Source organism: Peromyscus leucopus, chromosome 15, assembly GCF_004664715.2.
Source record: "Peromyscus leucopus breed LL Stock chromosome 15, UCI_PerLeu_2.1, whole genome shotgun sequence".
Lineage (NCBI taxonomy): Eukaryota > Metazoa > Chordata > Mammalia > Rodentia > Cricetidae > Peromyscus > Peromyscus leucopus.
In genome coordinates, this window is record NC_051076.1 from 68,505,549 (window position 1) to 68,518,344 (window position 12,796).

General features: G+C 44.9%; 1 protein-coding gene across 3 annotated transcripts in view; it reads right to left on the reverse strand.

The window, feature by feature from the left end:
• Nucleotides 1-5,949: 5,949 nt before the first annotated feature.
• C15H2orf76 (chromosome 15 C2orf76 homolog) overlaps nt 5,950-12,796 on the reverse strand; it is a 66,932-nt gene continuing 60,085 nt past the window's right edge. For 2 of the 3 annotated variants that reach the window (XM_037211477.1, XM_028893939.2), the window contains one exon: nt 5,950-6,107. In XM_037211477.1, coding sequence (XP_037067372.1) covers nt 6,031-6,107 — 77 coding nt within the window. In that variant the 3' untranslated portion in view covers nt 5,950-6,030. Of the gene's footprint in view, nt 6,108-6,795; nt 6,957-12,796 lie in introns of those variants that run through there. The other variant, XM_037211476.1, reaches the window with a different exon arrangement.

Below are 12,796 nucleotides of genomic sequence, written 5' to 3' on the forward strand. Positions count from 1 at the left end.
TTCTCACCCAAAATGCACATTTGGGAACCAGAGGCTGATCTCAGGTCTGATTCACTGAATAAATGTGTCGGATGGGAAGAAACGACAGAGTCACACCTTCTCCTCCAAACCCGCACTTGCCAGAGATGCTGGAGGTGTAAGGGGGAAGGGGAGAGGAGAGCCGGGTCTCATGCTGTGGGGTCACCTCACCTCTGCTGACCCCCACAGAGCCCTAAGCCCCTGTCCTGATGGCAGAGTTCAAGTCACTACTACATCAACTAAGAGAACATCTTCATATTGAGTAACTTTCCTAATCGAACTCATCAGGAGTTTCTGAGAATAAAATGAGGTGAAACAGCCAGTCAACAGTAGTCACGAGCTAGCCTGTCCCCTGAAGGTAGACACAGTGAGAAACGGAGAGCAGAAGTCCATTTGCCTGGGGTCAGGGAGATGGTCCAGCCAGTAAAGCGCTTGCTGCACAAGCCTGAGGACCCAGGTTTGAATCCCCAGGACCCATGTAAAGCTGGTGGTGGTAGAGCCTGTCTACAATCCCAGCAATCGTACAGTGGAATGGAATACAGAGACAAGAAATTTCTCAGAAGCCTGCAGGCTAGCCAGCTTAGCATCAGAGGCAGCAAGCTACAGAGACCCTGTCAAAACAAGGTGGATGGTCGAGGACTGACAACGGAGATTTTCCTCTGACCTCCACATGTGCACGCATATGAATGCACACACAAACAAAATAAATAAATAAATAAATTTTTTTTTCTTTTCTTTTTTTTTCTTTTTTGGTTTTTTGAGACAGGGTTTCTCCATGTAGTTTGGGTGCCTATCCTGGATCTCACTTTGTACACCAGGCTGGCCTCAAACTCACAGAGACCTGCCTGGCTCTGCCTCCTGAGTGCTGGGATTAAAGGCGTGCACCACCACCGCCTGGCTAAATAAGTATTTTTTAAAAGCACAGGGTACCTTGAGTTCAAAGCACAAAATCTATATAAAAGAGCCTCTAGGGCAGAGGAGACAGCTGGATCCCTGGGCTCCATGGCCAGCCAGCCTAGCCTATTTGGCTAATTCCAGCCCAGTGATGGAACCTATTTATTCTTCTCTACCCTCCAAATGCATATGTACATATGTGCATTTATACCCCATAACACACACACATGCACATACCCTCACATGAACATGTATGCGCGTGCACACACTCACACACATACACACACACATACACACACAGATAAAATTATAATCCCTTTAAATGTATATATGTACAAAATGACAAAATGTGTGTGCTCTCCCACCTCAGCCTCTGAGTCCTTGGGACTACAGACACACTCCAGTGCACCTACATCATGCCTATGTACTTGAACTATATGTGCAGAAAATGTCTTAAAATGCGTACAGAAAGGTGGGCCAAGAACTAAGCTTAGAACAAGGGAATTCAGGGCCAGGGATGCGGCTCAGCTGGCAGAGTGCTTGCCTAAGCTCCACGGGGCCTCTGCTCAATCCCTACACCAGAATTAAACTGGGTATGGCGACCCATGCCCAGAATCTCAGCATGTGGAAGTAAAAGCAGGAAGATCAGGAGTTCAAGTTCATCCTTGGCTACAAAACAAGTTTAAGGCTTTCCTAGGCTACAGTATACATTACATATATTTATAATGTCATAAATGTAAAGATATAAAATTATATATATTACTTTTTCCCTTCCAAGATGGTTTCTAAAAAGTAACTATTACTTGTCAAACTTAAAATACACAAGATAAACACTAAAATATTAATATAGCAAAAAACAATTCAGAGGGAAATAACATACTAAAATGTTCAATATGTTCATGACATTTACCTGACACGTTTCTTTTCTTCTTCTTGTTGTCCCTGTTATTTTAAATTTGCTGTATATGTATTAGATTTGTTTTTACTGACTTTGAACGTAAATATACTCTGGTACAATTCAGCATGATAGATAAGACTTTTTGTGTCTTTGCTTCCCCACCCTAGCTTCCTTCTCTGTGTCCTGTGCACATACACACTGTATAACTTCTAGGTCTCGTTGCTGGGACAAAATTCCCAACAAAAGCAACTTGAGGAAGAAGAGCTTATTTGAGCTCACAGTTTGGGGGTACCGTCCATCATGGTGGGGAGTCACGGCAGCAGGAGGCGGCTGGTCCCATGACATCCACAGTCAGGCAGCAGACCGATGGATGCTGATGCTCAGCTCACCTTCTCCTTTTTGCGCAGGCCAGGACTCAAACACAGGGAACACTGGTGCCCACAGCTGGTGTAGGCCTTCTCATCATAATTAACCAAATCTAGAAACTCACAGGCATGCTCAGAGCTTTGTCTCCATGGTGATTCTAGGTCCAGTCAGAGTGAAGATCAATACTGACCACCATATAGATCACCGTGTGTATGTGTATACGTATGTGAGGGAGTCAGTTCTCTCCCTCCACCGTGCGGTCCTGGGGATTGAACTCAGGTCATCAGGCTTGGCAGCAAGCACCTTTACCCATCAAGCCTCATCTCCCTGGCCCAGTGTGGCTTCTGAAAACTGGCGTCACGTTTTTTTGAGACCCTCCTCAGTGACATCATCATGTCTCAGACTCCATGACACTAAGTGGCACAATGTCCTCATCTAGAACAGAGACACACAGTGACACACGCTCTATTACCATCATCTAGGGTGGTTACAGTTTCCTGTTTTAACACTACAGCGAATTCCCTTCTTAGACATTTCTTTGGAAAAAGACTCCAAGAATTGGACTTCTGGGTCCCTATAATTTACAGTTATTTCAATAGACACTCCTCCAAATTGCTCATTTAAATGACTGGATAAGATTTACTCTCCCATCAGTAATACGGGCACACATCACTGTCAGCGGCTGCCCAAGACTTTCTTTTTAGTCAGTCTATTGACGGAAAGTGGAATCCTGTTATTGAACTTGAATTTCCTTGGAAAAGGGATATTTGTCATACGTGTGTGTTTCTCTCTCTCTCTCTCTCTCTCTCTCTCTCTCTCTCTCTCTCTCTCTGTGCATGCGTGTGTGTGTGTGTGTGTGTGTGTGTGTGTGTGTGTGTGTGAACACTGCTTGAAGCAATCAGTTTTCTTCTTCCCCTATGTAGGTCCTGGGACCAAACTCAGGAATTCAGGCTTAGCAGCAAGTCTTTTAACTGATGAGCCTCTTGTCTGTCCCCTGTATTCCTTCCCTACAAATCTTTGTAAATTTTCATTATATGGTTGTCTTCTTTTCACTGATTTGCAAGATAGATAGACTAGAAACTAGTCCTTTAGATAGACTAGAAACTAGTCCTTCTTTTTTTTGGGGGGGGGGTTGAGACAGGGTTTCTCTGTGTAGCTTTGCGCCTTTCCTGTAACTCACTTGGTAGCCCAGGCTGGCCTCAAACTCACAGAGATTCGCCTGGTTCTGCCTCCCGAGTGCTGGGATTAAAGGCGTGCGCCACCACCGCCCGGCTGTCCTTCATTTTTATGTGCAAATAGACTCTTTCAGCCTTTGTGTTTTGACTTCCATGTGATTTTAAAAAAAAGATTAATTTTTAAATTATATGTATGTGTGTATGCTTATATGTGGGTTTGTGCACATGAGTGCAGTGCCCATAGAGGCCAGAAGAGGGCGCAAGATTCCCCTGGAGCTGGAGTTACAGTAGGTGCTGAGAACTGAACTCAGGTCCTCTGTGAGAGCAGCTTAACTGCTAAGCCATCTCTCCAGCCACTGTGACCTTTGACCTAGGTTTTCATATTTGTATGTCAGATTTGATGAATGTCAGAAGCCACATTTTAAAGTCTTCTCTTTCCCAAGGTCCTGCACATTATCCAAACTTTCTTCTCAAACACTCATCATTTTTCCATGTTTATTTTCACAATCTGAAATCACAGTCCCTGTCCCCAACCCCTGGAGCCCACACTTCCTACTAAAGCCCCAAGCTCTCCCACGCCGCCTTGCCTGCATGCTTGCTAGTGTCTCATGAAAAAAACAAAACAAAAAACCAACCAAACAACAACCACAGCAGCTACAACATCAACCACAGCAGCTACAACAACAACCACAGCAGCTACAACATCAACCACAGCAGCTACAACAACAACCACAGCAGCTACAACCACATCAAGCACAGCAGCTACAACATCAACCACAGCAGCTACAACAACAATCACAGCAGCTACAACATCAACCACAGCAGCTACAACAACAACCACAGCAGCTACAACCACATCAACCACAGCAGCTACATCAGCAGCAACAATTCTTTCCCTCAGCAGAACTGTCAGTTCAGTTCTTGAAGACACAGCTCAAGCAGGACTTAGAAAAATACTAAAACAAAAATAACACCTCACAGAACTGATGGCCCCCTTGCCCGTGCTCCTGTGGCAGTTTGTCCTGCCATTCTAGTAAAAGCATGTCTATCATTCCCACTTACTGAGGCAAAAATTGTCTGAAGCCATCTGTGTATTCAGCACTTTGTTTAATGAGCGAATGAATAAAACAAACAATCTCTGTTTTAAAAAAGGACTCTATTAAACCTTCCAACAAAGCGGAGTGCTTCTGACCATGCTAATCAGACTCTTCGAGATGATTCCTTTAAAGAGAAAAACATTAGCTGCCTCCCAACCCCACCACGATGAAACCAGTTCCCCGTCTCTGCAAAGGAAGAGGCCAGCACTGGAAGCCCAGAGCCAGCCAGCCCTTCCGGACGATCTATGCGGAAACGTGCTAGCTGTGACCCCTTCAAAACAGCTACTGCTCAGCACCCCCAGGCACCAAGGGCATTACATTGCTCTGGAGGAATGTGTCTTCCAGGGCACGGACTGTGTCTTCACGCTTTTCTCCTGGAAGTACACACATCCGGCGACCTACTCTCTCCCAACAAGTGAATTTGGTTCTATTAGAGTTTGTTGTAATAAAAGTCAGGAAATGACCCAGAAAAGAAAAATGCTAGCAGTATTATTTGTGAGGACTGATAAAAAAAAAAAAAAGGCAAACAACCCTTTCCTTTTAGGAAACTTCCCGAAAATAACCCTACCCAATGCCTTGGGGGCACGCATCTCACACTCCTGGGTAAGCAATGGCCTTGACTGTCCCTTACCAGCCTCCTGCAATCTCTGCCAGTCAGAGACAATAGCAGTTTCTCTAAAGAGTCTCTCCCAACAGTATAATCTTGGATGTATCTTTCTCTAATTTTTTTTAAGTTTGTGTGTGTGTGTGTGTGTGTGTGTGTGTGTGTGTGTGTTTCATGTGCAGGGGGTACCCACCCTAGCATGTGCAGGAGTCCGAAGAGGATGCTGGGTCCTGTTCTGTCATTCTGTTTCATACCTTTGAAGGATCTCTTACTGGACCTGGAGCTAGGCCGGCAGCTTGCACGCCCCAGTGACACTCTTGTCTGTCCCTCACGCTCTGGGTTGCAGGAGCTAGGCCGGCAGCTTGCACGCCCCAGTGACACTCTTGTCTGTCTGTCCCTCCACGGCTCTGGGTTGCAGGAGCACCTGGCCACAGCCTGCTTTCCACGTGGGTGGTGGGGATCGAACTCGGTCCCTCATGCCTGTGTGGCAGTGCTCTTAACAATCTCTCCTGCTCTGCTGTATCTTTTTAAAGAACCCAACACATTAGTCACCAAATAGTTCCTAATTTTAGGGAAAAAAAATCATTTATTTTTGAGGCAGGGTCTCATGTAGCCAAGGTTGGCCCTGAACTTCCTAACAGACAAGGATGACCTTGAACTCCCGATTTGCCTCTCAAGTGCTGGGGTTCCAGGCATATGCTTTCCCACAGGGTTTATCCATTACTGGGGATGCCTTTTAAACATTTATTTCATTTTTCAAAATCAAATGTTTTGTTCATTTTATGACAAGAAAGGAAAGAAGGAAGCAGTGGAGGGAGGGAAGGGGGAAAGAAGGGAGGAGGGAAAGAAGAAAAGAGAATGGCAGAGAGACCCCTATAGAGAAAAATCATCCACGGATTAATTTTTTAAAGATTTATTTGACAATTTAAAAAACTCACTTGTGGAAGAAAGGAATGCAAAGGTGTAACCCGGGCACTTTCACCAGGAGGAGGTGGGATTAGCTTTGTATCTCTTATAATCTTCTCCGCAGAAGAAAGCAATTTCAGTTTCACTGGCTGGAAAGAAGAAACACAGAAAAGGGGAGAAACAGGATTTTAATGTGAAACTAGATTTTAAGCAAGTATGGAAATCCATATTACATTGGTTTGTTATCATGGATGCTTAAAATGAAAAGACAAGTTGATGGTTGGACTGCGTAATAACTTTTTACCAAACCAACCAGAAGTTTCAGTGTGGTTAGAGCAGATTAAAACTCAAATAATTCAAAAATAAAAGGAAGAATAATTCATGCTAGTGAGATGGTAAAGGAGCTTTCTGCTGAGCCCAGCAGCCTGAGTTCTGTCCTCAGAGTCCACAAGCCTCTGACTTACACACACACACACACACACACACACACACACACACACACACTTACAAATAAATGTAATTTTAAAATTTGAAAACAATAACTCCTTAAATTAAAATTGAGAGTTAACACAAGAGTGAAGATTTTCAGGGGGTTACCTACATTGCTCATTTATACCCCTGGAAAATAGAAAACCTTGATCTCTTTCAAATAGACTAGTCAGTTCCAGAAGGGAAGGGGCTCCCCCGCCCCTTCCTGAAATTAGCCCGTAGGTATAATAATTTAATACTTAGAGGATCAGTAGAATATTTTACAGATCACTTTACATTCTCCCTCATGACCCATCAAAATATGTGTCTGAAGAAGTTAATTTTTGGCCCTGCTTATGATTAATTCATGAGGCTTCAGCAATATGCAAAGTGAAAGACACAAATTGGCTTCTATGCAATACCTTCAAATGCCTCTAATTATTCACGGGGGAGATGGCTCAGCTAAAGGACCCACAGAGGTTCAGGGCGGCCACGGAGCTTTCAACCTAGCGGGTCAAGGACTCCGTCTTCTAAAACAATAAGTCAGCAGCATTATTAATTCAGATCTGATGGAGAGCCTTCCCATTATTAAACATGTGGCTCTTCAAGGCGTTGGCACCCACAAGTTCCACACTGGTTTTTTTAAAATTAAACCAGGAGTTAATACAGTCTGCTCGGCTTTCACAGAAGGCAAAAGGCCTTCCAAAGCTCAACAAGAAAACAGACATGATTATTCGTAATGAATACTGAGTACTCAATTAACATAGACGCTCCAAAGAGACAAGTGAAACTCTTCAACCCAAATAAATAGGATGAGGAGTGCAGAGGATTACCTCCGGTCTGCAGCGTGGAGCTCTAATCTCATCATTAGATTCTATCACAAAAGAATGAAATTCAAGAGATTAGTACAACATTTCATTAAGAATGTCTTTTGTTGTTTGCAAGAATATCATATGTAGTATCTCTCTACCATAAGCTATCCTGTGCTCCAGAGAAAATGAACAAATATTGAGAGAAGGAAAACGATATGGCCATATCCACAGGTCCTCGGTCCAGACGTACTTCACCCTCGGGATTAGATTTAATCCCAGTGGTTGATAATTTGATTGGGAACTCTCATCGAATTGAGCCTGGGTGGGTAGGTACTGCAGAGAGAGACTGAGAATCGGAGACGGGCTAGAGATGAGACTCCCTCAGCAAACAGTGGCTTAGCGTGCAGGTCGTCACGTTTCAAAGAATCGGCTGACTGTAAGGGGGGGGCTGGAGGGGCTGGGAGATGGCTCAGTGGGTAAAAGCACCCGCTCTGCAAGCACGAGGAACTGGGTTCGAGTCCCCAGCACCCATGTAAGAGCTGAGCATGGCTGCGGGAGTCTGTTACCCCATCACTGTGGGGGTGGGGACGGGAGGATCTTGGGAGCAAACTGAGCAGGCAGCCTAGCTGAAACAGATAAACAGCGAGCTTCTGGGTCAGTGTGAGCCCCTGTCTCGGGGTAAGAAGGCAGAGAGTAACAGAGGAAGACACGGGTTGCCCTGCCCTGCGCTCCACGAGCACACACCAAGCGCACCAGCACTTGCACGCTGAGCAAAGGGAGGGTGAGGCTTCAGAAAACTAAGTCATTCCAAGGGGAGGTGTCTGGAGCACTGTGCTTTGTAAAACAACAACAAAAAGTTCTTTCTGAAGGGACCCCTACTCAGGGGGAGAGCTACACGATTCATTCCTCCCTCTCTTCCTTCTCTTCTTTCTGACAGGGTTTCTAGGCCAGGGTGGCTTTGAACTCCCTCTGTGCCACAGATGACGTGAACTCCCGATCTTGCCTCTGCCTCCCCAGCTCTGGAATATGAGTGTGCACCGTTAGCCCAGTTAATGCAGTAGTGGGGATGGGACTCGGGAATGGGTGTACACTACTAGTCAAGCACTCTAACCACGGGCTACACCCCCCGGCCCCAGAGCGGTGTTTCTAGTAGAGAAAGCTGAAGGCATGTGCTCAGATCACAGGGCAAGGCTTCGTCTTCGTGGGCTGTCACATACGGAACTCTGCAGTCTTCGCCCGCCTGGCACTCTGCTGAAGTCACTGAGCTGTAACCACACTTGTCACTGCCTGCCTTTGACACTCACCTGCAGCCTCTCGGGATAACCGGGGAGAAGGCCAGCGCTGAACAGGCAGATTGATTTGGAGGAGCCGTTAGAGTAACTCAGCACTTACGGCTTGGCTTTTGTTAGCCTGTTGGTTTTGAGACAGGGTCTGACTATGTGGTCCTGGCTGGCCTGGAACTCACTATGTGGACCAGGCTGACCTCTCCTCACAAAGACTACGTTACTCAAGTTTAGGATCTACCTTTTCATTGGTTCATTTTGGGTGTTTGAGACAAGGTTGAATCGTACAATGCAGGCTGATAGCCTGGAGCCCACGACCCTCCTGCCTCTGTGTGTACCACCACGTCTAGCTGTGACTCGGCGTTTATACAGCGTGGATGGACACAAAGGCTCAGAAGAAAACCACTGAAGGTGGAGATTTTATTTTTAGAACATTGCCCCCAGTCTCTGGAAAACTGGGCCCATAAATGGGTTAAATTTAATGCTTATATATATATTATGTACATATCATATATGTATATATTAAAAGCTCGACTGTAACAAATCAGAAAACACAAGCTACAAATTAACTATTCACAGGTAAAACATAAAGGACTGGGAGGATGGCTCAGTGGTTAAGAGACTTTCTATGCAGGCAGACCTGAATTTGAATCCCTGGCACCACGTAAAAAACTTAGTGTGGTCACACATGCCTGTAACCCCAGTTCTGTGGGAGGTAGAGACAGGAGGCTCCCCAGAATTTGGTAGGACTACCCTAGCTCCAGGTCTTAAAGAAAAAAGGTGAAGAGTGATAGAGCAGGCCACCTGATGTCTTCCACTGGCCTCTGTGGATGCACCCACACACAGGCACACTACACACAAGCTCACACACAAAGTAAAGCATAAGACAGTGTCTTAGTTAGGGTCTCTATTGCTGTGAAGAGACACCATGACCATGGCAACCTTATAAAGAAACATTTAATTGGGGGTGGGGCTCATTTACTGTTTCAGAGGTTCAGTGCATTAACATCATGGCGGGGAGCATGGCAGCGTGCAGGCAGACGTGGTGCTGGAGCTGAAAGTGCTACGTCTTGACTCAGAGGCAACAGGAAGTCAACTGACTGTCACACTGAGGGAAGCTTGAGAAAAAGAGACCTCAAAGTCTGCCCTCACAGTGACACACTCCCTCCAACAAGGCCACACCTCCCAACAGTGCCACTCCCTTTGGGGGCCAATTTCTTTCAAGCCACCAGACATAGTGGCACATGCCTAAAAGTCCAGCACTTGAGAGGCTGAGGCAGGAGGATCATAAGTTCCAGGCTACTGGCATGGATTACAGAGAGATGACGACTCAAAAAACTCTAACTACACAAACAAAGTATATTTTAGGCTTTAGCAACATAGTTTCCAAATGGAAAGAATAATTGTTTTTAAAAATCTGAATATCCGTTGGAAATATTTGAGAGAATGGGTTCATGTACTTAAAATTTTTTAACAATTTAAACAGCAATTACAAACAGTTTTCTTTTTGAGACAAAGTTTCCTGTAGACCAAGTTTCTCTGATGTAGATGAGGATGACTGAACTTCTTAGCCTGCCTCCACCTCCCAAATGTTGGGGTGACTGGCATGGACCGCCATGTGCAAGCTGGGGCTAAAGCTGGGGGTTTGCAGTGACCAGCAAGCCTCTACCAACTGAGCTGCATGCCCCCCCACAAGAGACTTTTATGACCACTATCCAACCATTCTCTCCACTAGCATCCCTTCAACCCTTCCTCCCCAAGTTCTGTTTAAAACACTTCTTTAAGCTCAGCAGAAAAGAGCAGGTAGGAGAGGGCACCTGGCTTTAAATTAAATGTGCTCTGAGCACAGTACAGTGGGTGCAGAGGTCTCGCTCAGTGTGGGAATCTGAAGAGACTGTGAGATCTAAAACTAAGTGTCCTCATGTCACTATCAAATGAAACCAAGGAGAGTCGCCAAATACATTGTGGAGTCTCTTAATTCTCGCCTGCCATTGTAACATGAGCCGGGACATCCAGACTTTAGACATAGCATTAAGAATTTTATAACACTTTTAAACAGATTTCACACACACCCACAAACACACACACACACACACACACACACACACACACACACATACACACCTCTTCAGTGGGACACTGATGATTACTTGAATTAAGAGAAAGTAAAAATAATCTACTCTACCTCTGAAATCTCAAGAGAAATTAGTTTAATCAATCCTCTGACTTATCGAAACACATTTATCGGCAGCAACAAAGACACACGACAAGTTCTCTGTCTACCTTCCTGACCTCACGCTGTGACTTACATAGTCTGAGAGAAGCTGACAGGTGTGTCCTGGCTTTCTGGGACATCCAGGACAGAGTGTCAAGTGATGATAACAGTATTTTTTTAAAAAAAAAATAGATCTCAGAACAAATTGATGTCCAAAGAGAAAGTTCCACTCTCTTCTGCTCCAGGAAAATGTTTTATCCTTCCTTTTGTATGCATGTATGTGTGTGTACATGTGTGTACATGTATGTGTGCATGTGCGTATAGAGGCTAGAAGTCAACCTTAGGTGTCATTTTTCAAACACCTGGTTTTTGAGATTTATTTTTGTTTATTTTATGTGTATGAGTTTTTGCCTACATATACATCTGTGCATCACATGCATACAGTGCCTGCAAAGGCCAGAAGAGCGAGTCAGAGGCCATAAAACTGGAGTTACAGACAGCTGTGAGCCACCAGGTGAGTGTTGGAAATTGAACCTAGGTCCTCTGGAAGGGTGTTTTTAACTGTTGAGCCATCTCTCCAGTCCCCCCCCCCCACCGCCTGATTGTTTTTGAGGTAGGGTCTCTCATTGGCCTGTGAGAATAGGTCAAGTAGGCTACGCTGGACCTGCCTATCTCCTCCTTCCCAGAGCTGGATTAGAAGTATGCACCATCACACCTAGCTCTTTTACATGGATCTGAGGGGACCGAACTTAAATCCACATGCTCACAAAACCCTAACCTTCAAATCCTTCCGCACAGAACTCACAACTGAGTTCTACTTCTAAATTTTTATCAGTGGAGGCTGGAATGAGGGGAAATGGGATGAGGTCTTACTGGGACCTTCATATCACGCTTGCTTTGTCTTGGGCTGGCTGTGTAAATCAGCCAGTAGGGAAGATTTCAAACAACACATCAAAGACAGCACATGATGAAACATCTGAGCTTTCGTACACCAGGCACATGCCTGCTTGGAGTTGGAGAGGTAAAAACATCTATGCAGTGGAATGCAATTCAGCCACAAAAAGGATGGAATCCTAGCATATGTAACAATATGCATGGAACTTGATGACATTAGATAAGGACATACACCAGTCACAAAAAGATAAATACCTGTGGAGCTCACCCTTATGTGAAAGCTAAAATGTACTTTTTGGGGATCGAGGGGTGGTTCAGTGGGTAAAGTGCTTGATGCAGTGTGTTGGAACTCTAGCACCCACATAAAAAGCCAGGCATGGAGGTCCATGTCTGCAACCCCAGTACTTGGGAAGACATGAGGATCTCTGGAGCTCATGGACCAGTCAGCCTAGATGAGTTCCAAGGTCAGTGAGACACTGTCTCAAAAAATAAGGTGGAAAACAATTGAGGAAGACACTCAGTGCTGACCTCTGGCCTCACATGAACATGCACACACACAAACTTATACCCCACTGTGGTGTTTTGAATAAAAATGGCCCCCACAGGCTAATACAGAGTAAGTAGCACTATTAGGAGGTGTGGCCTTGTTGGAGGAAGTGTGTCACTGGGGGTGGGCTTTAAGGTTTCAGAAGCTCAAGCCAGGTCCAGTGGCTCTCTCTCATTCCTGCTGACAATCTAGATATAGAACTCTCAGCCCCTCTCCAGCACCGTGTCCGCCTGAGTGTTGCCATGCTTCCTGCCTTGATGACAATGGACTAAACCTCTGAACTGTAAGTCAGCCCCAATTCAATGCTTTCCTTTAGAAGAACTGCTGTGGTCATGGTGTCTCTTCACAGCAATAGAAACCCTAACTAAGACACCCAAACATACACAAACACATACATAATTACACACATTTTAAAAAGGTGTTTTCATAGAATTAGGCTTTCAGGGGTCAGGATATGTTGTATTTCAAAATAGCTTGAAGGACGGGTTTCGCACGTTCCCAACATAAATAAGTAATAAGTGTCTAAAGTGACAGACTTGATCATTACATATTTATACATGTATGTATGTATGTATGTATGTATGTATGTGTGTGTGTATTTGTGTATCAAAATACGACA